Consider the following 26,785-nt stretch of genomic DNA (forward strand, 5'->3'; position numbering starts at 1 on the left):
GTGTGATTTTAATTGTGCACTACAACCAAGCTGTAACCAGTTATTAATAATTTAGAATGTTAATTCCAGGACATTTTTAAGCAAATAGCCTACAGTGCTTCCTGTGAAATAGTGGAGGAGGAGGGCATTTCTGTATTCCAGGACTTCTTGGGGTTGTCCAGAATGGGTTTATATGATTTCCTTTTTTTTTTTTTTTTTTTTTTTTTTTTTTTTTTTGGTAGTTTTTATTTATTCTATCAGTCTTTTTAACAAGTGTTTATTGCTGCATTTTTTCCCCCAGTGTATCATTGTTTTACTGCCCTTGTAGTACTGGAATTTAGTTGGAAGAATAAAACATTTACTTCTAATCTGCTTGTTTTTAATGTACAGGTGGGTAGTATTTGAATAAAGCCAGTGTTTTAAATGTAAGCATCTTCCAGGAATCACTGAAGTTAATTTTCTGATAAGATTTCAAAATCAGTCTTTTAACATACCAAATAACCTAAGATTTGAAGCATCTTCCAGGAATCACTGAAGTTAATTTTCTGATAAGATTTCAAAATCAGTCTTTTAACATACCAAATAACCTAAGATTTGAGTGCTATTTTCAAAAACTGAGTTCTAACTCCAAATTGTTTCTCTTCTGACTGACTGCATGATAGGATGTTAAATAATAAGTCAGTTTTAAATAGCTATAGAGTTTTTGCCTCAACCAGTAGAATCCAGGTTTTGTTATTTTTTTAAGACAATATATGAAAGCATGATTCAGTACATTTAACTCCTCTCCACACACGCTTTCTTTCCAAACACAGCTTTTCTATAATGAAGCGAGCAAAAACCACTTTGGCATAATTAAGTTATAAATACACTGGAACATTTATAATTGACCTAATTAGTGGAAGACAGAAAAAGGATTCTCCACCCCCCCTTTTTAACTGTGGTGATTATATTTCACCAATTCTTTGTCTGAAACAAGGCCAAGAGGTGGTATAGGGCTTTCACAAGAGCCTCAGGTAATTCATGTGCCCATTAAGTGTTTTAGACACAGGGATAGTGCAGGGTGGCCACAAACAAAGTGGATGTAATTCTGCCCGGTTTTAATGGACAATACAGACAACCTCAGCATTACTGACAGTTTGGGCCAAGGCTGTCGTGTGCACTATAGGCTGTTTAGCAGCATCTCTGGCCTCTACCACTAGATGCCAGTAGCATCTCCCCCAGTGATGACAACCAAAAATGTGCCTCTAGATACTGTCAAGTGTCTGGGGTCGGGGAAGGAAACAGTCCCCAGCCAAGAACCACTGGTAGGGTGGGCTAGCGTTTTAGAATGCAAGCAGTACGTTAAAATGTGGAGGAGTAGGGGTAGAGTGAATGCAAATTGTTCTCTCTTCTTAAACCCTAAAATGTTGAACATTCTTTTAAGTAATAAGCGTGTGTGAATTTTCATGTAGATTTAAGTTTATAAAAGAGCGGTTTTTATACCTGGAGGGCAAGAGAAAAGGAAAATCAGTGCTGGCAATAGGAATGAAGCCACAAGTAATAAATGTTTTAGTTAATAAATTCTGGACTTCACTTTGATCAATAAAATTTCCCCCACAGCCAAATTTATGCATATCACCTTACCCAAAAGATGTCCTAGCTGATCTGCTGCTTACTGACTTCAAATAATGTGTGAGGTAGTTTCAGAAGGTAAAAAGTGTGGGCAACTTCTTGAAATTAGTTGTAATCAGATGGACCCAGTAGGTGGTGATTAGTCCAAATACCAGCCACACTTTGAGCTCCCAAAGATCCCTGAAATTGCTTCCAGTAAGCACCTACAGAATTTAGTGCTAACAGTCATCTTACTCTTTTTATAGTAAAAAGCAGTGCGGGTGTAGTGCTGTGCCTCGGTTACTGTAATGTGTTCAGTAAATCACTATTAACAAGAGCATCACTAGGTGTGATTCTCTGTTAAAACAGACACAGGCAATCTGGAAAAAGAGAGGGTTTAAAACACTAAAGCTATCTTTGGCCTTTGGCAAGGACTTACATCCCTAAAGAAAACGGGTTCCAAACGAGACATTTATTGCATCAGCAGTATTAACTGGAGCACTTCCCCAGGTTCTACCCCAAGAGACTGCTTCAGAAGACGGGAGGGAAGGCTGCTGGAGTCTGTTTAGTATGCTCCCCAGCTGGTCCAAACTGCTAGGGTTTGAATTGACTGTAGTTGCCTTATCTGAGTTCTCTTGACTCCCTTATTTCAAAATTATACAGTACTTGGTATTTGTAAGTAAATATTCTGCTAAAGCACCTAACAAGCCTGTCCCTGTCTCCTCAGATACGGCTCCAGCAGTTCTCTGCTCCTGCACTTGCCCTGGGTAAGGAGCATTAGCTCCGAACCTCGTCTCACTTGAACACAGTGCCAGCAGCCCTCGCCTGCATCCATTTTCTTTCTCTCTACTAGATCATGCCCATGAGCATAATGAACATGCCGTCGTCTTTTAAACCAGTAATCCTTCTGTACTACCCGATTCTTCTGTTCTATAACCTTTAAAGCAAAACTTAAAAATTTTCTAAACTTCGTCTTCCTCCCATAATTTTGTTGCCAAGTTTTATTAGGGAAAAATCAAAACAGAAAAGCCGAAAGAACAGTCCAACAATCCACTTAAAGTGAACAATTATGTGGCTGTATTTGCTTTTTATATATTTTAACTGCTTCAAAGAACGTACACATGATGTGTCTCCTAAGAATAAGGTGGTTCTTCTACACAACTTCGATACCATTATCCCACTTAAAGGAACGCTTCCCTCATTTAGTCCATACTCAGATCGCATTTGTCCCCAAAATGTCTCTTGCGGGTTTTTTTCTCCCTAAAGCAGGATTCAAACAAGATTCTGACTTTCTGGAACAGCTAGGCCTGTTGTCTTACTGAATGTTTCTTTGTGATATAGTAACTCTTCTATCCCTTTGAACTTCCTGTAAACTAGAAGTTAGGTCTAAAGTGTGTATTAGTTTCAGCTTAAACCTTTTGTGCAAGAGCATGAGATGTGCTGTGGTCTCTGTGATGTATCACACAAAGTATGGCTTTCCCAGGGCTCATGATCGTTCATCTGACAGGTGATGCCTGTCAGGCTTTGTTTTCACTACCCAGCCACTTAGTCACCAATATTTTCCACACCACCAAATCTAATCAACATTAGACCTTGAAACACTGTTCAGTTGTCTTGCAAGATTTTCCTCCCTTTATTGGCTGCTGCTCCTCAGTCTATCTGGTTCTTCTACATAATTGCTTTTTTTTTTTTGGTGCTGCTGGTCTAGTCTTCTGAACTTTAAAACATGCTCGGAGTTCAACCTTGGGCTCCTTGCCTCCTCTGGTCATACTCACTTTGGTTATCTCACTAATCCTAAAGACAGGCTATATAGTTGCCTCCCTGTGTGACATTTCCACGTGAAGATCTAAGAGGTATCGAAACTTACACCCAAGACCAAACTATTTTTGCCTCTTAAAACCTTTCCTCAATTAGTTAATGGCATTTCTATTCCTTTAGTTTCTCAGCCAAAAAACAGCCTTCAATTCCTCGGGTTCTTCATCTAATCTTGGTTCTATCTAAGATCTCACTGTCTCTGTTTCCCTCATCTAAGGTATTTTCTTTCTTTGTCCGGATGATTTCAGTGACCTCCTTCCTAACTGCTCTTTGTTTTGCCTCATTTGTTTCCTCACCTATTCTAGTCTATTCTCGTAGCAGTCAGAGTGAGCCTTTAAAGGGCTAGTAAGTCTTCTATTTAGATGGCTCCTTACCTATCAGAGTTAAAGGCCTTACCGGTCTGTGGGGCCGTGACTCACCTGCACTGCACCCCACCTCACTCAGTTTTGAGTTTCCTTCTTGCTCAACTCCATGCATCTCCACACTGGCCCCCTCTGCCGTTCCCCAATACAGCTCACATAGTCCTGCCCTTAGGACCTTTGTTACTGCTGTTCTCTGCCTACAGTGCATTTTTCCTACAAAACTTCATGGCTAAATCTTTTTGTTCAAACGTCATTATCAGTGAGGCCTGTCCTGACCACTGTTTAAAATTAAAAGCAGCATGACATCTTGCTTCTTCTTGCTGTTTTGTTTTAGTTTTTCTTTTCTTTTTCCCTGTAACATATAATTAATTGTTCCACTGCCTTTACTAGAATGCAGTGAGGGCAGAGATCGGTGTTCACTGAAGTGTCACAAGTGTCTGGAACAATGTCTGGTGTGTGGTACACACTCAAGTTTTTGAAAAATTTCAAACTACTTCAGGGTTTTCAGATTAGCATTTCATTAAACACAAGATTTAGTGCATCAGAATATCCCATTTGTAAGGTATTCTGATTGAGGTTTTACTGTATTAAAGAATGGACACAATTCAGTTGACACTTCACATGCTGGCTTGAGGGTTTTGTGCTCCATTAATGGCCACCACAAATGCAGTGCATGTTTTAATTTTATAGTTTTTTGGGGGATATTCACTGAAAATAGGGCAGTTTCTAGCCTGCTACTCTCTTACCTAATCTTTAAGTAGATAGTAAGGAAGATCAAAGTGATTCACTGCATGCATGACATGCATTTAGGTAGGCTGACTTCAACTAAGGGCCTAGCAAAAGGGAAAAAAAAAAAACTGGAAGCAGGACTACCTGCTGGTCTGTGAGGCCAGTTCCTCTACCTTACAGTGTAAGCATTTTGCCGTATGAGTCCGTTGTTGAAAGAAATGGTTTCTAAACACGATTATACCTGGTACTCACCTGCACCATGCTGACAGCGGGAGGAAATCTCATTGTAGACACTGACGGTGTCTTCCAGTTAGTAAGACATGGAGTGCTGGGAAACCCCACTGCGGACGGCCTCGCTCAGACAACACATGGGAAGTCCTGAATCATCCACACATTCTCTCCCTAGATTGTACTAACTTAGTCAAAAATGAAACATGATTGAGGGTGCATGTGATTGGAGGGGAATGACTACAGAGAATACTGAGGGAAAAACAGTTGCTGTGAAGATAAATCATGGAAGACTTCACGTAATAGGAAAATTCTTAGCTCTGATCATGTCCATTTAGCAGAGCTCGGCTCCGTATCCTCACTGAGGGACCCCTGAGGTGACAGAGGCTGTGTCTTTAACACATGTTAAAGTTTTTTGGGTTTTTTTTTTTGACACAAAGTGTCAAAAGCCTCTTACATTTGTCCAGTTTCTTCCTCATGGTGGTGGTATTTGTGTTTACATATAAATTCCTTCATTTCCAAGTTGACAGCCTTTTGTGCACATGTACATTTGTTTAAATTCTGCTGAATAAGGAATCCTGGCATCTTTTAGATGAAGATGATAAGGCATTTAGTCAATCCTAACTAATGCTGCTCTGGTAATTGTCTCTCTCGAAGCTTTGTAGGGCTAGACACTTTCTGCTCTGGCTTGCAGTTGATTCTTTCTCGTACCTTGGGATTACCCTTCTAACCCTGGCAACATTCTGACAAGCAGTTTTTGGGATGTATTTCATCAAGCACTTTCAGTTTTTGGAGTGGGAGGCGGGGAAGAGCCTGCTTAGATGCCCTCTGGGCTCATATCTCCTTTACACTCCAGAATTAATGAGGTTTAAATTATATATTAAATTTTAAAACAATTATACATTAAATTTGTCCTCAGAGCGCACACACACACACACACACAAAGGCTTGCCGGTACATAGTTCTAAGATTTGCGACCAAAATGGTCTTTACTGAATTTGGACTTTTTTTTCCCTCCTGGTCATATTTGCATGGTAATTTTGGTATGTGATTGAGTATACTTGAAGACACATCCCATAATTCTCTTGGAAATAGAACATTAAATAATGAACTTGAGGTTTGTTTCATCGTATTGAATAGTTGCTGTCATGGGAGAGATTCAGATGTCATTCCACCTGAGCCTTACTTTATTCATCTGGGTTTTGATAAAGTTGATGTGATCTGAGAAGGCCTTAGAGGCTCTCAGACTCCATGATGGGTCATCCTGAGGTAGAATCTTCACTGCGTTTAAGCATAAAGCCAAACAACTCAGGACTTTTAAAGTTGTAAGGCCAGGAAATGGGGCAGCAGAGGCGGTTTTAGAACCTATGCAGTCACCAGGAGAAATAAGCCGGCAGAATATTCATCTTATCACCTCGTTTACTAAAGTGAGGAACGCCAGTGCAAGAAATGGGGGAGCAGGAACAAGTACAGTTAAATCAACTGCAGATTACTGATACTCCTGGACAAAGGAATTGTTACACTTATACATCATACCTGTTTAAGAACAATTTGTTTATAATTCCTTAATGGCTTTGAAAATAACAGTGACACTCTGACAGAATGTTACAATGGCAGCGTGTTATTTGCTGGAGTCTAAAGTACTCCCGAGGTGTTTTGATAGAGTCCTCTGTGGGGTAAGCAGTTGACTTTTCTGTTTAAACATCACATAGGGATTGCACATTCCTCTTCCTCAGTGATGTGTAAGTGCCCCTGGCCTCCTTTTTCTCTTAAGCTGTTATCCTTCTGGCTTCACTCATTTGCTTTCTAGCAGCCTCCCCATGTTAGCCTTGCCACGTGGTCAGTCTTTTGTTTGGTAGGTTTTATAAATCCTAAAAGTTCTAGTTCAGAAACAGCTCTAATAAACCGAGCACTGGAGGCTGTAGCTAAGGAAATTCAACATGTTGTATCTTTGACAAAAAGGTTAAAATCTCAATTTTAAAACATTAGTTGGTAAACTGAAGTTTACAGTTCAAATATACACTACTAAATTAAACTACAACCCTTACTGGAAAACTTGAAATGTAATTAGACTCTACTGTCAATAAGATACAAATGGAAAAGTGCTTAACACTTGCCTAGTTCTCATCTTTTAAATAGTATGAAAACTGCTTCTCCGCCAACTTCTGAAAGTACGTTAATAACCTTAGAAAAACAGAGAATTCAATAATGGCAGTTTGGGGACATTTTTGTTGAATTCTGGATTATGACTTTGATAGAAGTTTCAGACCAAGTGTTTTAGACTTGGTCTCACTTTTAATTCGGAGTAAGTATTTAGAAATGAGTTACTCTGGGATGCTATGGTTAAATCTCTAATGCAGATCTGGAGAAACTATAGACTATTCTCTGTTATCTACCTGGACACTGAAGAACTGATTTTAAAAGGATACTGGATAATTTCATTCCTTTCTTCTGAGGTTACAGAATTTGCATCCATTTTTTCAGCAGCTGTCACAACTGTTGCAAAAGCCTTTTGAAAGACAGCACAGAAGAAAATAAAAATCTCTGCCATCGCTAAACATCTTTTATTGCACTTGATGGCTCTGTATTTAAGCCAGGTCAAACACTGCGCTGCTGCTAGTGGCACACTTTTTTTATTACACCAAACTTCAGATTCAAGAAACTATACTGATGATCACTTTAAATCAAGTAAGAAGATAATGGAATGGTACCTGAATAATCTTCTATTTCAAAGAACTAAGAAATGTGCAGAGAAAAACCAACAAAACTATTTGAAGTTGAAAAGCAAAGGATGCCCTATATCCTTTCCTCCCAACTTCCATCACCCTAGGAAAATGCCTGTTTTTCTTGGAAGCAGCCAATTATGCATATTTTCAAATGGTGGTAAGACAGCTGTCAAATAGGGTCTTTAACAGAGTTAAGTTTTAATATTCTTAAGAGGGAAAGAATAATCATTTATCTTAAAGAAAAATAACAGTTGTCTGCCTTGCCAAGTATTCCTTGTTCTTCCTGATTGCTACCTCTGTTGTGTAGTTATTCTAGTATTCTATTTTCTTTTATGCAATAAGGGAAATGCTTGTTAATAATATACTTTAAAATTTTATTTTGTGGAATAAAAGAACTGACCTAAAATTTAGCTTTTGTTAGACATACTAAAATGTGCTTATTTTGACCTGGTGTGGATGCAGAATTGGCTTGACTGAGGCGTGTGGGTGAGATCAGAGTGCAGGAGTTGGGGAGTAGGACTGTTGCAGCAGTTGGCTGCTTTTCTGGAGAAACTTATAAGGTGATTTATAATGCTTCCCAAACCAAAGACAAGGCATTAAAAAAATTAAGGATGAGTTGCAAAGTACCAAAAGTATAAAAACATCCTAGGAAAGCTGCCATGGACGGCTGGACACAGACACAGCTTGCTCTTTCCCGCCCCCCCGACCTACCTCCAACCAGTCCACAAGGTTGATCAGCCTGCTACACTCTAGGTGCAGTTTGTATGCTATGCAGATGTCTGGGGCCACATTTGGAATGCAGCCTTCTTCACTTCTCAGTGCTTCATTCTAGAAGTAATAGTAAACTAAGATAACTATCTTTCAGAAATGATGAGGAACCAAAAACCAGACATTAATTAACCTCCTAACCTAAATTTAGTAAGCCAATGAATGGCATCTTTGGTTTCCTTTATTTGGTGAGTTGCATTTACTCTCCAATAGTTAGCTAGTTGCTTAGGATGAGGTCTTTGTCAGAATCTGCCTGCTCCTAGTCACTAGTCTCAGGATCAGAAAGAAGATAAGCATATTTTTCATTTTTATTATAAATTATTCATTTCTTTTTTCATTTTAATCATACATTATTAATTGATGAAACTCTAATGCATTTCTGGTTTCCATAAAAGTTTATGGAATTTTATAGATGTTCAATAAAATGCCACTTGCAACATTTGTAATTACCTGAATTCTAGCAATTACAACAATGTACTGATAAATACTAACACACCACCACCAGGGCTGTAAGTTCTCTCTCAAAGAAGGCTGTGTTGTCAACACTGCAGATCCTAACCCCTACAGAATCCTCAGGTTTTCTTCAACCTATTTGAAATCGATGGTTCTTACTAAGAAACAGAATTTCAAACATACCATGAGAATTGTAATATATCCTCCCAAAGACTGTGAAATCACACCAGTTCTCTTCTGTGACCTACTATTGGCCAAAAAGATTTTTTTTTAAGTTTTAATTTGTCACTTATATAATAAAAATAATTGATATTTGGTGCCGTAAATATGAAATTATTCAAGCACCTCACTGCCCCCATCATTGAAAATCACTAATTTACATCTTCCTACTCAGTAGTCTCGTGAAATGCTTAGCACGTTAGTTCGTGTGCCATTTTGGACAGGAAACTAGTGCACTGGAACGCTCTTCATAGGTTTTATGAAGTCATTTCTTAAGTATCCTCTGTTGCAAGATTTCTAGGTGCTTAACTGAGCTGATAACTTATTAACAATTTAATATTAACTTAGCAAATTATCAACAAATTATGTGTGTATATATAATTGAAATATCGCTTACTGACATGTTTAAAGTGATCACTTTACCTGGTCATAAAAAAGTTGGTTTTTAAAATTCTGAACTGTCTTGAACTCTCTGTTAAAAGAACAGCTTGGTACTGGCAAGTGTGTCTGGAGTTGAGTTTTATCCCTGGCTGACTGCTGGCATCCTCTACACTCAGCTCTGCAGATACTCTCAGAGTAGATCTTTGGTTTAAAATCCAAGATGAAATTCCAAAGTATTTCTTTTTTCCATCAGAAACAATCATTTGGACCTTTTAAGTAATTTCATTCAGCCACATGGTTTGACCTATTATCTGTGGTTACATCTGTAGGAAACCTTTCCTTTATTTTCAAGAGTAGGAGCAGTAAATTCAAGTCTTAGTGCCTATGATCTGGTTTTATCACGTGAAGGAGAAGACAATTACACATGATCAAAAGTTGGCAGCGCTGGTTCACTGGCCTAGAAAAAGCCCTCTAAAAATCTAAAGAATTTTTTTTAACATAATCTGAAAGAGATGCAACCCTGACCTTCCAATTCCCTGATCATTAGAACTGCAAATTTACAATGTTTTTGTGGTACATAAAGCCTGGAGTCTGAACTAAACTGTCAGAAATGGCGGCTTCCTACCTTGAGATAATAATACGGGTTGTTGAGCGCGGTGTGGAGAGCAACCCGTGGGGCGGCGTTCAGGCGCTCGCGCAGGGTGTGGGCCGCGCTGAAGTACCCCACCTCGTGCAGCGGCTGTGTCTCTGGGGGCAGGAGGCATTCCCTGAAACCGCCAGAGTCAGGTATCAGCTTTCAGATAAGCACAGGTTTATTCTCCATATGAGATTTCTAGCAATCCTCTGTGGAAGATGGAGTAATTTACTTAAAAAAGTAAATCAACAATAACCCAAACCAAACAAGTGAAACAAAACCCAAATATCAAATCCAGTGCAGCTGCACTCAGAATTCTACCTCTTCTATGTAATATTGTTTAAAACTTCCAGACTCTTTGGCTTTGGAGTACAAGAAACAATTTTAGTTCTGATTTAAACCTTTAGGAACAAATGTATATAAATTACATTTCTGCTCAAAATCTGTAAGGGAGAATTTCTTAAAGTATTAATGCTTTCTTAAAATTATTTAGAAAAAAGAGATTTCTGTATCCCTTACCATAGCAAACATTTAACTCTTGGCAATGTTAAACACAGGCCTCAGACCTGGAACTAAGAATTTAGAAAATTCTTTTTGGACCACAGAAAATATTTTAATTGCTATCTCTCACAGAACTAAGACCTGGAAAGTTTTTTATATGTTAGAATTACTTTTTTACTTTATAGGCAGAAAAGGCTAAACTGTAGCTTCAGAGTATTAAAAAGTAAGCAAATTGTTTATTATTAAAATATCAGTTATTACAAAAAAAAACCCACTGCAACTTGGGATTCTCCTATCTTAGTTATGAGACAGATGACAAATCAATTTTAATGAAGCATTAAAAAGTTCACTTTGAATATATAATGAGCCCATCAGCTGGTCTCGGCCATGACAGTTCAAGGTTCCTGGGTGGCCCAGAGGGTAGCTAATTAGCAGGGAGAAGCTTTGGCACCTATAACCCAGAGAGTAATAAGTCACTAACTCAGTTCAAGTCATTAACTCATACGCCTTCAGAAAGATTCCTGGGGCTTAGTCAGTTTGGGGCCTAAAGTATTTTGGCCACATGACAGATTTGTGTCAGCTCCTTTTCCCACCAGTGCAGGCAGAACAGAGCAGCCCCCTCAGCCCAGCCACCAGGGGATTACTCTTCTTCCTGGGGTCCTGCCTTTCGTCCCTCCTGGAGAGGACAGTACTGCCTAGAAAATCCCACCATATCTGCTCCACCCATGTGGTCTGGCCTTGAGGAAGAGAGGAAGTGAGGCAGTTATTAACCATGCACATCACTCCTCACCATCTCCGTCCTGCCCGTCTCAAGAACTCCTGGCTACCTGCTCATTTCACTTCTGGATGCTGCTCTTTCTCCAGTCAATTGAAATAAAACCAATTTACAAAGAGTGTGTGATTCTAACTTGGCCCTGAGGACCAGCATTCTATATCTCAAGTACTGTTAACATTTTACTCAAGATTAAGTTAAGCTGTAGCCTCAGGAATGGTTTCTGTGATGCCGATTGCCTACCTGGATGGCTGGCTACCCATTTGTAACTTCTGACTATAAACTATCCCTATAGCAACTACAGAGTGTTTCTCTCCAATCACTATATATGATTGTCATTAAAAGATCATGCTGAACTATTTACAATAGCCAAGACATGGAAACAACCTAAATGTCCATTGACAGATGACTGGATAAAGAAGCTGTGGTATACATATATAATGGAGTACTATTCAGCCATAAAAAAGAATGAAACAATGCCATTTGCAGCAACATGGATGGACCTGGAGATTGTCATTCTAAGTGAAGTAAGCCAGAAAGAGAAAGAAAAATATCATATGATATCACTTGAAATGTGGAATCTAAAAAAAAAAGATAAACTTTTTAAAAAACAGAAACGGGCTCACAGACATAGAAAACAAACTTATGGTTACCAGGGTGGGGAAAGAGGCTGGGAAGGAATAAATTGGGAGTTTGAGATTTGCAGATATTAGCTACTATACATAAAATAGATAAACAACAAGTTTCTACTGTATAGCACAGGGAACTATATTCAATATCTTGTAGTAACTTATGGTGAAAAATATGAAAGTGAATATATGTATGTTCATGTGTGACTGAAGCATTGTGCTGTATACCAGAAATTGACATGACACTGTAAACTGACTATAATTCAATAAAAACACATATACAAAGAAAAAAAGAAAAAGATGCTGAAGTCCCTGCTAGAGTCCATTTCAGAAAAACTACTGTCTCATATTTGTCCTCCTCTCCCTTTTTAATGTCTTTCTATTTAATGTTTAGAGATTCCAGTAATTCCCAACACAAAAGACCTTCCTGGATATCCACAGAGAACTTCCAGCAGAGTCAAAATAAAATATTTGCCTGCATTTTGTTTCCACTGGGCAAAGCTAGCTGAACAACAGTGACAAAACATCATCATATATCAGAATTTTTGTCCAACTGCAAACTTGAGGAGACTGGCGCAGAAATAAACTTCTGCTGTGCACTTGCTGTGAGGAATCAGCAGTGAAGCTGGCACTAGAGCACTGCATGATGCTCATTTTGGACTCAGATCAGCGTCCACAAGCAAAAGACGTGGGGGTTTGGGGGAAACTGGCAGGACCACTTATTATCCACAGAGGCTACAAAGTTGAAGCTTGCATTTTGGTGAAAATAGTAACTCAGAAAGTGCAACTTATTCTCAACTCAGTAATTTCACAAGAGCTGCCCATGGTACACCAGGAACTCTGCTTCCTGGAGCCTACTGCTTATACTTATCTTTAAAGGACATCTTTTCTCCAGAACTCCAAGCTCTGTACAAACATCTGTGATGTGGTCCTTGGGGACAGTGTGGAGAAATGGAGCAGGCCTTCTGACAGAGGTCAGCAGACTGGGACTGGGTGACTTTCCACAAGTTCCAGCCTCTCTCTGGGCTTTAGCTGCCACATGACCCCTCAGGTCCCTCTTAGCTCTAATAGGCGACAACCCTAATCTCTCCCCTTCCGGGATGCTCTATCTTGGTAAAGATAGTAAATTCTGGCTTGGAAAATTTCTTGATTTTTACAACACAAAACGTTTCAATCACAGTTAGTTTTATTTCAGCAGCTCAGAAAGTTGACAGGTCAGACATAGTAGATTAAAGATCATTCAAAGGGGAATGGTTGTTTGGTTTCAGAGTTTACAATTTGGGATCTGTGGGAACTTAGAAAGGAATATGACATTTGACCTATAAATTATGCCAAGTTACATTGCAAAATTATTTTTGGCAACTACAATGGTTATAACTTGGTAAAAGGGAAGAGCTAGGAACTTGGGGCTAGAAACTACAAGAACATGAAAGCCCAGGAGGGCAAGGTTAATTCTACGAGTTCTACAAGGTCATTTCTAGCCAGTAGGTCACTTCAACATTGCATTGCATCACTTTCATGTGACACATTTTTCTCCTTGTAACCTTCCTCTTGTCACACTTGGTTGATCCTTTGGATCTCGTCCATGACATTAGTAATTTCTCCCGAATGACTAGGAACAATGCCTCGGCCCCCACACTGTCCTGCAAAATGGAACTGTTCACTTTCAAGAAGGACAGGCAATCTAACAGAAAACCACTCTGTCTTCAATAACTGGGCTGCTATTTTTGTAGTACTCGATTCCATTCAATGCCTAGCCTGCTGCTGACTCTGAATTGCCATTAGAAACAGAATAAACAATGATAAGAGTTTTTTTTCCTACTTTTTAACTATTAAATCATTTTATATTTCACACTTCTCATTTTTTTTCTATATAGTATGTCCCAATTGCAGGTTAGGTGGGTGATTTTACAGAGCTACACAGAGCTGGCTCTTGGGAAATCCAAAAATCAGAATGATGTGGATTTCCTAAGAAAGGAATCATCTTAAAATACAGGTAGGACTGGTGGACTTCTACATTTACTATGAATGTAGGGCTGATATAATAATGAATTGCACTGGTATTCTTTAGAATTAGAAGCTCTTTACTCTGGATAAAATAGAGCATTATGGCTGGTCTGGTGTATCTGTTTTCCAGGCTTGGCCCAGACCAGCATACTCCTAGCAGAGACAGAGCAAGGATAAAGTGGGATGCAAGCACTTTCTTACTAGAAAGGGGAAAAACACTTTTCTGTTTCCACTCCCATCCCCGCCCCAGCCTAATAATGCACCAGATCAAATTTAAACCCATGTTCCTGAAATGGCAATGAAAGAATGAACGAAGTCATTTAATTAGCCACCTTAATAACGATGGGAAAGGAATCAAAACTACAAGTCTAAGCTGGATGGAGGGGCCAGGGGAGCATGAAGCCTAATCTAGGAGAAGTGTCCTGGCCTGGCTAGAACAGCTATCACACCAGGGTTATTTGGGCAAATAGGCTGCCTTTTAGCTCTTAAGAGCAACAACAAGACTCACCTCACCAGACCGTCAATGAAGTTCACAACTTGTTCTCTGAGGACTTCAAATTTGGTCTGCTTCTTACTTGTTCTTCTTAACTCCTTCATTTCCAGTAAGGACTACGGATGGAAGAACATAACTTTTCTGGTGACTGAGACAGCAAATCCCTCCGAGGGGAGCTCTGCTGCTCACGCAGAGGCAGCAGATGCCTCTGCCCTCGGACAGGATGTGCAGAGACAGAACCAGATCAAAATGGGCTGTGTTTCTTTTTTATTTTTAAGGACTGGAAAGAATCTCTTCTCCAAGGTGTTTTGCTTAAAAAAATACCAAGTTCCTTTTCAAGGAAAGAGGAAAAGGGCAGCTTGCTTCATCACTAAATTATCCACAGGGAGAGTGCTCATTAGTTCATTTAAGAAAAGGACTTACAAGAAGAAGAAGAAGAAAAAAAAGAAAAAAAAAACCAAAACCCTTGCTCTTTGGCCACACTAATAGAACAGACTCCATTTGCTTTATTTTGCTTAGATTGATACTTTATTCTACATTGATCATAACTTGGTATCATGGTGCAAAGAAGGTTCTTTACTTTGACAACCAAGATCTTAAAGTTAGAACTATCTGAAAAAGACTATACTAGATACACTGAGGCTCAATTTCTGCTCCATATGCATTTTTTTCAAATTAAGAAAAGCATCTAAAACTAATGAGTTAGGCTCCTTTGAATCTCTCAATTTGATTAAACAGAAAAACAAATACATCAGATAAATAATCCAGGTTCCTTTTTGTAACCATGTTCCCATTTTCCTTTATTACTATTTAATTGTCTCTCTCTCTGGGGCTATAGGAAAGTTTCCACCTATGTTGGCTAGTAAATTCCAGACTTCCTACATGGAGAATGAGGATAGCAGTATGGGATAAACAGGATGTTCAATTTATAAGTGAGTTACAAAGTCTGCTTTGTTCCTACTTGTGGTTTGAAAATGAAAACAAAAACATCCAGGCAGAGCTAATCTAGAGCACACGGGAGCATCACGGCATGTGGCTGGAAGGAAAAGAAAGCGATCTGACCTTCTGAAGATGATAGAGGTCTGTCTTCTGAAGCCCCTTTGACTGTGACCCAGGCGTATCTTCTTCCTCTTTGGCTTCTGCTTTTAATATACAACCAACATACAGCAGCTAAGGTAAATCCACTCAAGAACAAACAATTCTACTACTCCAAGGGAAATAAAGTTTCATCCTTTTTTTTTTTTTTTATGTGGCAAGGGATCAATGTGCCATCAGATAAACGATTTCTTCCAGAAGTTTAAGGTCAATAAATATTACATAAGTTGTGCTGCAGAGAGGTCTTCAAAAAACCAGCTATGGAACTTAAAAAATGTGACCACAATGAAAACAAAACAAAATATAAACAAACACCCCTAAACCAACAGAAAAAGCTTCCAATCTTTGTGCTGCTGTAATAGCTTTTAAAAAACAAACAAACTGAAATCATGTTCCTTTGATTATGCTACGGCTGTAAACAATACAAACCTATACCCTGGCAAACATGGGCTCGATCTTCCAATTCACTGTACCTGACACAACACTATTTAATGGAAGAGGGTAGTGCACAAAAGTTCTGAAATAATCTAAAACACAAAATGCATCATGGTTCTTTAGCAAAGGAACAGAAAACCATATCTGATAAAAGGTATATCTGTGTTTCCAGAGAACATGAGGCTTTAACAGGCTCTTCCTGGTGCAGGGCAGGTTTGGGGAACTTCACACTCAAATGGTTTATTTGGCCAAATCTAAGACAGGAGGATGCAGCTGGAGAATCTGCCTTGTTCTCAAAGAATAAATTTCTTTTTAGCTATGGATAATTCTTGGCCCAAGAAAGACATGACTTAACATTAAAACAGCTAATAAATTCTTTGTCCCATTTCATTAACATGTAGCAGAGACTTAAAAATAAATCTGATATGACAGTCTGACCTACTTAACCCTCCAAATGTAATTTTAGACCCAAACTGTAGTATGTAATAACTGTCAAGGAAACAGAGATCGCATATCATCAAGTATTTCTACTTGTCCAATACGAGGGGTGAGGTTAATTTCACTGTGTTGTTAACAATGTGTCACTTTTGAAAATAGAGAAGCACATTTATTCAAGACACTGATTTCACTTCAACTTGTAAAATACTGTGTTTTTCAGACTGTTAATCATCTTAATTTCCAACCTTCCCATTTTTAAAAACTACATTCCTTTATTTAGCATTAGCACATCACAGAATTTATTCACTAGCTTATGCTACAGAAACTTTAATTAAAATTATAATATCTGCAGTTTCATTTTACAAAAATCCCTAGGTCCAATTCTGTAAAAGACTGAAATTTACCTAATTTATCTTATATTCTTCTAAGTCTTTTACCCTATTTAGATACTTAAGGGTGGCCCCTGACTGTCCCAGTGACCATTAATTAGGTGGCATTTAAACTGTGAAATGGTGAGGAAAAAAACAATGAGCTGGTGGTTAAGAAAAAGGTGGGCTGTAGGCTGGGAGCCACCCTGTCCAGCTGTGAGATCTCAAGCAACTTACTTCCTCTTCCTGGGCTTTAGTGTCTGCTGCAGCTGGACTCAGGAATCTCCATGAGACCAATTTCCAGCCCTATACAATTTTTATGATTTGAAAATGGTTCAGCCACACTGTCATGCAAATGCACCGCAGAGCACTGCCCAACTTGTCCTGTGTGGCGGCTCCTCCTCAGGCTCCAGCCATTCCAGTCGAGCAAACTGGCTCTTTCCTCTTCCACTGGCTACGTACTCATTAGGTACCTAGCACTGCAGCTATGGAGGGATTTCAGCAAAAGCAGTTTCCTAAATCCAAAAGATTTTTAAGACAAAGGAACACTTGCCAAACACAGAAAGGATTGAGAAGGACATCCCATGTGAAATCTTTTCACCACATTCAATCTTGGTGCTTATACACCAAGCTGCCTCTTTTCTCCAAACTGTGTTAAAAATTGCCTTCAATAGGGGAAAATAAAAAGTGCACGGTCATTTTGTTTGTTCTACCAAAAGAGTACTTTGGTGCTAGAAACAGAGCAAGAGCCCAGGAAAAGTTAAAGATCAGTATCACCCAGGGAGCCCCACCTCAGAACAAAGATGTCCTGTAGTTTCAGAGAGCAGAACAGGCTACCTGTGCTCAAGCGGGCACCCCAGCACCCGACAAATGACGATCCTGCGGAGGCCACGCAAAATGAACCGTGCCCTCCAATACTGAAATGCCAGGGGCCGCAGTTCATTTAGGACTGAAAGAGTAAGCTTTGTAAATCTGATTAAAGCAAGCCTCATGCATATCTTGGTAATCAGCATACCAATAAGCCTCGCTGCTGTGAAAGCAGTTCATAGCTATTAATTTTCAGGCTTTCATATGATTTATGCAGTGTTTTTGAAATCTATGAAGAACTTGATGAAATGCTAAAGAAAAAGCATCTAAAAGGAGCCCTCAATTATGATGCCCTGTTACTCTCTCCAATCCTTTTGATTTCTTTTTGTTGCTTTTTTTTTTTTAAAGGTAAGTCCTCCAAACAATCCATCCAGAGAAAGAAATTTTTTTTCCTGCTCATTTGCTGGTTTTCATTTTTTAAAACAAATCTGGAAGAGACCCATTTGGCCTAGTTGTGGTTGTCAAGATGTGATATTCTGAGGCTTGGTATACTGACTGATCACGAACTATGTTATCTCTCCATCTCTCAGCACATCAGAACGTGGGGTTTTCCATGTTATTTTAGTTAAGTGACTGTCATAGCCAGTAGAACTGGCAAGATATTATATTCTCACCATCAAGGCTCTGAAACTGGGCCAGGAACTCTTCTATTTTCTTTGCTGAGCTGCCAAGCTGCTTTTCAGAAGAGGACTTAAAAACCTTGAAACATTTCTGAAGTATGGATATCAGTTCATCCTTTGCCAACATCCTAGAACAGAATCAGTGACAGGAGATGTAATATAACTGGAAAATTAATATACTTAACACTGTCTACACAGTAAATGTTTCTGGCCAGAAGAAGATGGTGCAAATCCTTCATTAGTAGCTAACAACTTTTTTGGGAGAGATTTTCCTCAATGTATGTGATAATCATGAGCATTCGGAAAAGTTCTCATGATAAAGCTCAACTTGGAAAATTTACGAAGATCTGGGTTCATCGCCTGGCTCTGGCACTTACTATGTTTATAATATAGAACAGGTGACTAAACATCTTTCATCCTTGGTTTCCTTGTCTATAAAATGGAAATAGGAACTCATACATTTCACAAATTAGATGGAGGCTTAAGAATTCAATGAGAAGATGCATGTGGACAATCCAGCACAGAGCTTATCACACTTTAGGCATTTAAGGTTAGTTTCCCTTTTCTTCAGATCTACACTATATAAATAAGAGCCAAGAAATGTCTGCTGAAGATATAACACTCATGCTACATGAAAGCCTGTTTTAAATGACCAAAAAATATCATAATGATTTTTTATTATTGCCACTTTAGCTATGCTTTACATCACCTATGGGCTTTATGAACATCAGTCAGTAAATCCACTGAACTTTAAACAAGTAGGCAATTCTCCTTGTTTTACAGCACAGGTAGAATGACTGTGTAACTCATTCAAGGCCACAGAGGAAATCTTTGTTAGAAACAGAGAAGGAACACAGATACTCTAAAACTAAGATCCTATTCTCAGAGACATTACTTACAGGATCTCTTCCCCTAAGATCATATTCAGTAACAGATGAAAGTACGATGATAAAAAGATCTTATATTTATCATGAAGAAACAGACAGACAAATCCAGAATCTGGGCCATTCTGTAAGACAACTATCTTTGACATGTTTCATAATAAAAAAACTTGGGGAAAATACTACTACTACTGAGTTAGAAAAAAAAATAATAAAGCTAAGTAGATTGTGATTACCTAGAAATTAAGCTGGTTACTTCAACTAAAAGTAAAACCCAGACAAACCAAAAACCAAAACCAACCCCAAAACAAATGAAGAAAACAGTCATACAGTCAATACATATGGAAACTGGTAGAAGTGGACAAAAAGTAAATTTTCTCCAGTTTTAAGGAAAAATATTTTCTCTTCCTCTTTCTACAACAATGAAATAATCATTCAAAGTATAATCTGTGTGACTGAAAGGCATTTAATAGGTCAAAGAAACCTAAGCCAACACACTTAATTCTTGATTTTTGAGGTTACATAAAACTTCTGGCCTTCTATCGCCCAGATGGAGTCAAACTATTAAGAGAGTTAACTCAAAGTCAGATACTCTTGAACAATGTGTCATACCTGACCTTTAGCCCTACTCAAACAGACAAGCTCAGCACTTCCAGGGTCCAAGGACTCATAGCACAGGCTTGCTGGAAGGACAGAGGCTGAGGAGGTCTATTATTCATTTTCAGGATGGAAGAAAAAGTGGCACTATGTCATAAAATTTTGAAAGCAAATGTTATTAAGCATACCTCTCAATGTGGCAGTTGATTGGAAGGGACAGATCTGTCATCCCGGGTTTAAACTTCCAGGGACTCCGACAATTATCACTCTTCGTATTCTTAGCCAAATACTATGTTCTTATTTTTCCAGAGTAACAAACAATCTTACACTTTCCCAAGTACTCTCAGATTTAATATAAAACAAGAGTCGAAATAAGGCTGATTAGAGCTAATAATGTGATCAACTCAATAAAGTTATTAATGAAAAACTTTCAGTTAGATTTTACATACACACAAAGAACCAACAAAGATTCCTGCTACCATCACTATTATTCAACAGCACCTAGAAAGCATTTTACAACAAATTAAGAAAAAAGAAGTTGTGGCACCAACATCAGAAAGGAAGAGATATATTTTTTGAATATGATATGACTGTAAGGTTAGAAAGTCTTAAGAGAACGACGGAAGTATTAAAGAGTGTAACAGTGTGTGTGAACAGTATGTCCACACACATTAATACCTTACATTTACCTGTAACCAGTATTTTATACTGAACTGAAAAAAGAACATGTTCAAAATGGCAACAAAAACTACAGAACATATGTGTAAGACACCAAAAAATGAAAGCCCTGAATAAATAGACATTTCAAGTTTTAATGCTCAATGTCATAAAAATGTAAGTTCATTCCAAATTAACCTATATTTTTAAACACTTTTTGAAACAAAATTCCAGTGGGTATATTTTAAAAGCCCAGTCAAGTTATTCTAAAATTTATCTGGAAAAGTAACTGCTCCTAAAAAAGAGGAATAATGTGTGTATACTTGAGTGTGTGTAATGGGGCTATTAATATGTTAAAAGGTATAAGCTATAGTGATTAAAATCAGATGATACTTGTATAGGAATAGATGGGCCAACAGAAGGGAGAAAGAGTCTAGAAAGAGATCAAGGTCTATGTGAGAATTTGGCACATGACACAATGGTAGCATTTCAAATCAGTAGGGAAGAGATGGGGAGTACTGGAAATAACAAGTTTGAAAAAAGTAGATCGCTACCTCAATATATTTCAGAAAGAATAAAAATATGAGTATGGTGTGGGTGTGGGGGAAGAATTAGCCCATCAATCATGAAATACTAGAAGACAGAGATATTTAAGTCTGATAACATCCAGCACCAGCAAGAGTGCAGGGAAGCAAATACTGACAAACTGTTGGTGCAGCTGTACTTTGGTACAACAGTGTTTGTATCTTAGACTCAGAAAGTCAATGTATTTATTTTGTGAAAATAATTATACTAATGTGCAAACACATAACCTCAGTGATTACTGTTTGTAAAAATGCAGAATTAGAAACAACCTAACCATGTATCAAACAAAGGACTAATTTAAGAGTTATACTCAAGGGATATTACATAATGGTGATAAACAATGAAGTAATACAGGGGGTGACAGCTAACATTTATATGCACACGTATATATACCAAGTGTCATTTGACCCCCACAACACTGTATGATACAGGTTCTACTATTATTCCCGCATAAAGAGATAAGAAAAACAGAGGCACAAAACTTACAAAACTTATCCAGGGTCTGGTAATTGGCAAGGCTGGGATTTGAACCTAGTCTGTCTTGGCATCCATGCACTTCCCAACCATGTTATACTGCATCTTGAGACCCAGTATCCATGGTAGAATATTAGGTGCAAAACAAGTAACTACCATGACAAAACCAATCAAATAGACAAATTCAAAAAACAAAAGAATGCAAGTTGTGAAATATCATATATAGTACGATTTAATATGTTTGTGCCTGGAAAAAAGTCTGAAAGTACAAATTGCTAAGAGTGAATGACTGGCTTTCAAAGCTATATAACACAAGGGGTAATAGCAGAAAAGTACTTAAATGTTTTCATTTAGATTATCAGAGTGACTCCAACATGCACTTTGGACAAACCAAACTTAACTGACCAAAATTAACTGAAAACCACTAAACAATGAAAAATTTAATTTATCACCCAAAGTTTGTTATATATAGCAGCCCAAATAGAAAACTAAGGATTGAGTCTGGCCACTAGACCAGCATTTTTCAAACAGGGTTTTCAAAGTGGGTTTCAACCATTAGTCAGTCATGAAACCATTCACTGATTCAGTGAACATTTACTGAATAAGTAAGCACCAGGCATTTAGGATACACCTCAGTGAACCAAAAAGCCCTGTCCTCATGAAACTTACATCCTAACAGGTGGGGTGGGGACGGCGCAGAGACAAGAAATACTGTCTAGCTCATATTACTATGTGTATGTTAAAAATTGATATAATGCAAAAATACTGAGTGGAGTAAGGGGGAAGGGTTGGGGAAAGGGCAGATAGGCTTCAACTTTAAAATGGTTATTTTAGGCCTCATTGAGAAGATGACATTTGATCAAACATGTGAAGGAGGTAAGACAGCCATACAAGAATCTAGAAGAGCTTTTCCTGGCAGAGGGAACAATGAAGGCAGAGGCCCTACAGTGAGTGTACATCTGGCCTGTTCAAGAAAACAAGGAGGCTGAGGTGGCTGGAGTGGAAGGGAGGCCGAGCAGTAGATGAAATCAGAGAGAAGAACGGAGGGCTCGTCATGAAGGGTCATTGTACAGACTCCGGTTTTACTCTGAGTGAAAACGGGAGTTTTGAGCAAAGGACTGACATTATCCGACATATTTTAAAAGGATTATTCTGACTGCTATTTTGAGAAAAAACCTGTAGGGGAGGATGTGTGGAAGCAAGGAAAGCAGGTAGGAGGCTACAGCAATAATCCAGGGGAGAGGTGACAGTGACTTGGACAATGGTGCTACTACCAGGGAGGGAAGGTGGCAAGAGGTTTGATTCTTGACAGGTTCTGAAAGCAGAACCCAAATTTTTGGCTTTGAACAATCAGAAGGATAGAGACCCTGCAGAGAGACTGTAGGTTTCAAGGGGAAGATCAGGCATTCAGTTTTGAACATGTTTACTATGAGATGTGCATCAGATATCCAAGTGGAGGTGTAAATAGGCAGGTGAACACAGAAGTCTGGCACTCAGGAGAAAAGTATGGGCTTTCGGTTAAGCCCTGGGACACCGAAACGTTAGGATGTTAGGGAGAAGAGAAACCACCAGAGAAGACTGAGGGGGAGGAGCATGCACTGAAGTAGGAGGAAAACCAAGAGATTCTTGGGCCTGGAAGTCATGAAGGAAGCAGTAATGAACTGTGTTAGACACTGGTAACAGGTTAATGCAAATGAAAATAAAGAACTGACCACTAGATTTAGAAACACTAAGGTCAATGGTAACCTTGGTCAAAGTAGTTTTAATAGAATACAAAAACGAAATCAGCTGAAGAGAGGAGAGAGGAGGAACTGGACACAGTGTGACAATGCTTTCAATTTTTGATGGATTCCATCTAACATTTTGCTTTAAAAGAAATAGAATAAATTTGAAAAGAATATACAGTTGTCCCTCAGTATCCATGTGTGATCAGTTCCAGGACCCCTGCAGATACAAAAATCTGAGGATGCTCAAATCCCTTATATAAAATGGCATAGTATTTGTATATAACCTATGCACAGTCTTCCTAATACTTTAAATTTTCTCTAGATTACTTATACAGTGTAACCTAATACAGTATAAATATTATTTAAATAGCTAGCATGTAGCAAATTCATGTGCTTTTTTTTTCTGATTTTTTCAAAATTCTTGATTTTTTTTTTTTTTTAACATTTTCAATCTGTGGTTGGTTGAATCCATTGATGTGGAACTTGCAGACACAGAGGACGAACTGTATCAAAACTAGATGTCTGAAAACCAGCACACTAGATGACTTTAAAGGGAAAGGAAAAACAAACACATCTAAGACAGGCCACATTAATGCTGAAAAAGCTATTTATTTTTAACCAACTTGATTAAATGATTATATCACTCTCAGGTAAATGGTTCAAAAAAAGCTTGTGATACTTAATGTGTTAAAAAGCTTTATAGGTTGTTATATTTAAAAAAAAAATTCCCTTAACTAAGACAGAAAGAGAATGATTTAGCAATCATTAAAAGCAACCATCCTGCAGGGCAATGAGTGTTCTGCTTCATCATGCAGAAAGCCAGTAATTTCTGGTTAAGTACTGATTATATAAATGTCTGAATGAGAACAGGCTCTAAGGAGAAACTGGCCAATCCATGGCTAATGCAAAGATCTTCTGAATAATGCGTTCTCAAGGTCTAAATAGACACTACCATCAATAAAACAGCTCTGAAAAATATTCAAAGACTCAAACCTGCAAATATATCAATAAAGACTAGAAGAAAACAAAACAAAAAGGCTTTAAAAAATTCAGAGATTTTCTTCAAAGACAACACAACAAAGCAATCACATGTGATCATAACAAGCAAAACAGAAACCAAAAATACGCACAATTCCTTCTAAGCCTTGGTAGTTCATGTTAGAGGCCACTTCCTCTGAGAAACTGCTTGACCTCCCAAAACAGAGGTTAACTGCTCAGTCTGTCAGTTCCTTGGCACCGTACACCTCACCCAACACAGCACTTTTACTTTGTACTGTAACTCCTGTCTACTTACCCACCTTTACCTCCCACTGGGCCAAAACTCACTGTAGGTAAGAGCCAGGGGCATCTTTGTCATCAGGTCAGTGGCTCCACAAATCAAGCATTAAAAAATTATTTTTTGAATGGATGAACAAGGCAATGGCTATGCATTGGTAAAGAATTTGATAACCTCAGGTGAAGAATAGTTTCTCTAGTCTCAAATTGGCTCCTGTAGGGGAGTACCTGAAAGTCACGGTGCCCTCTGTGGAACAACAACATGCTTTTTTTTTTTTTATGTAAAAATGAATAAATTTAATTTTACCATATGGTTAGAAACAAACTTAGGAAGATAAAATATATACAAATTTTACTGACACACTACAAAAGTACAACCCTGAGTTCAGAAGAACTAAAAAAAAGTTGTCTAACTTTGATCAGCTATTTTTGATTTTTTTTAAATTAGTATTTCTTAGCAACCTATCACTTTAAAAGTAGCAGAGTAGTAGTAGGCATTAAATGTTTAATAAAGAAAACCTTAAAATACAAATTCAGACTATTTTGTTTATGAGATAAAAATCATTGCTCACTATTAGTAGTGGAATACCTTAGTCCAGTTTTGGAACCAATGTAAGATCAACTGCCTAATGCTATCCAGCTTCTCCACAAAGACTTTTCTCTTTTTCTTTGATGGCTTCATTTTTCCCTCAATTTTTTTGTACCTCCTTCTTACTCCCTTTTATTTTCTAGAACAGTGTTTCTCGAAGTGTGGTCCCTGGATCACCTGTCCATGAGGTAAAGTGCTTGTTAAGTGCAGATTCCTGCTGACCACCACACCCAAGTTCCAAACAGTCAGACTTAGAATCTTTGGGGGGAGTGCAAAAATCTACACACCTCAGCTGATTCTTACGCACACAAAAGCCTGAAAACCATTACTCCAAAAACAGTGACTCTTAGCAACTTCTGCTTTAAAATGAGCTTCAATAATTCAGCTGTTTGTCTGATTTTACCACAAGCCTACAGAAAATTGTGAAGGATCTGATACGATGCAAACTCAGGGTTAGCAATCCCTGTTCTAAAAGGAATCATATTTTAATGGTGCAGTCCCATGGCTTCTGCATAGACAAATCTTGACCATCAAAAGTTAAATTATTGCTATTTGGGAAGCATCCCACAGACTGTGGAACAGTGTCCTTTTTCATGACTAGATCTTTAAATATCATCTAAAGTTGATCTACAAGGTCAGGAAACAATGCATTATTTAGATTCCAAATCTGTGGTCTCTTTCAACTAAGCTAAAGTGATCAAATGTTAATATTACTTGGGTCATGTTTTTTTTAACTCAATGAAAGCTGAGCTGACCTGCTAATATATTACTGTTAACTCAAAAGTCTTATTCAGACGTTAGAATAATCTCTTTCAGCTTAAAGTAAATTCCTTCAGCTATCAATCAACTTAAATTTACAAATCTGTTTCTGTAGCAAGCTCATAAGGTTACAATCGGGACAAGCAGACCAGACACTGTGGCTCCTTTCATTTATGTCCACCCCCTGTGCCAAGATGACTAGTGTCAAGATGGGAGGCACGGTGTGAGTCCACAGAAGCTTGCTCTGCTGGCTCATTTAAAAATTTTGGGTATGCTCTGAACATGGACTACTGGCCACAAACCCATATAAATTTCTTTTTATACCACCTCTCAAATAATTGGAATAGGGCTGAAACACTGACTGAACTTTAAAGATTCGGATTTAAATTCTAGCTCTGCCAACTGCAGGTAAGTCACTCCATGTTTCTGGCTTTGGGTTCCTTATTGCGGAAAAAAATTGGTAACTCTAGATGAGTGATTCTCAACTGACAGGGTGCGGGGGGCAGCAAATTATCCTAAAAAGAGGGGCACACTTTTCACTACCCACAATCCAAGAATCATTGCTGTAGTCATCCACTGCTCCTGCTGTGAAAGGGCAGCATCCTTCAGGGCCAGCTGATTCATCAGGTTCCTGTAAGTTGAGGACTTTATGATTTATGTCAACCCTTAAAACCTCATTACTGAAGCATGGTTTTTTGAATTTGAAAAGTTTGAAAAATTCTTGACCTAGTGTTTGAGTTTTAGATGACTGCTTTGACATTTTCTCCAATAGAAAGATAAAAATTTCCTCTTAATGTCTTTCACAGCTGACCAGGAAAAGCCACTCACCTAGTTCACTGCTGAGTTAGCATAATTTTTACCCCTTCCTGTTCCCAAATGGTGTTTTAACTTAAATATATCCTTATATAATGATACATGGTTGAGTGAAAATTAACCAGCTCATATCCTTTACAGCAATGTGATCTTCATGCTCTAAGAATTAACTGAAGGAGGAAAGGTTACGGAAGACATGAAAAACCACTGCACACCTGCCAAATTATGACATACTCTAAAGGAATACCTGCATGCTCTCCACACATCAGTGTCTGTTGCCTACATTTTAAAATTACTATGAGATAAAGTTCTATAAGTC

At 38.2% G+C, this 26,785-nt stretch overlaps 1 protein-coding gene across 6 annotated transcripts in view; it reads right to left on the reverse strand.

Annotated features, from left to right (window-relative positions):
* Positions 1–176: 176 nt before the first annotated feature.
* ORC3 (origin recognition complex subunit 3) overlaps positions 177–26,785 on the reverse strand; it is a 66,567-nt gene continuing 39,958 nt past the window's right edge. The window contains exons 14-20 of one of the 6 annotated variants that reach the window (XM_010987711.3): positions 18,104–18,237; positions 15,349–15,425; positions 14,302–14,402; positions 9,876–10,017; positions 8,141–8,257; positions 7,133–7,212; positions 177–6,615 (exon numbers count right to left, since the gene is read on the reverse strand). In XM_010987711.3, coding sequence (XP_010986013.2) covers positions 6,510–6,615; positions 7,133–7,212; positions 8,141–8,257; positions 9,876–10,017; positions 14,302–14,402; positions 15,349–15,425; positions 18,104–18,237 — 757 coding nt within the window. In that variant the 3' untranslated portion in view covers positions 177–6,509. The other 5 variants (XM_010987710.3, XM_031456017.2, XM_031456018.2 and 2 more) reach the window with 5 other exon arrangements.

The sequence above is a fragment of the Camelus dromedarius genome, chromosome 6 (genome assembly GCF_036321535.1).
Source record: "Camelus dromedarius isolate mCamDro1 chromosome 6, mCamDro1.pat, whole genome shotgun sequence".
Taxonomy (NCBI): Eukaryota; Metazoa; Chordata; class Mammalia; order Artiodactyla; family Camelidae; genus Camelus; species Camelus dromedarius.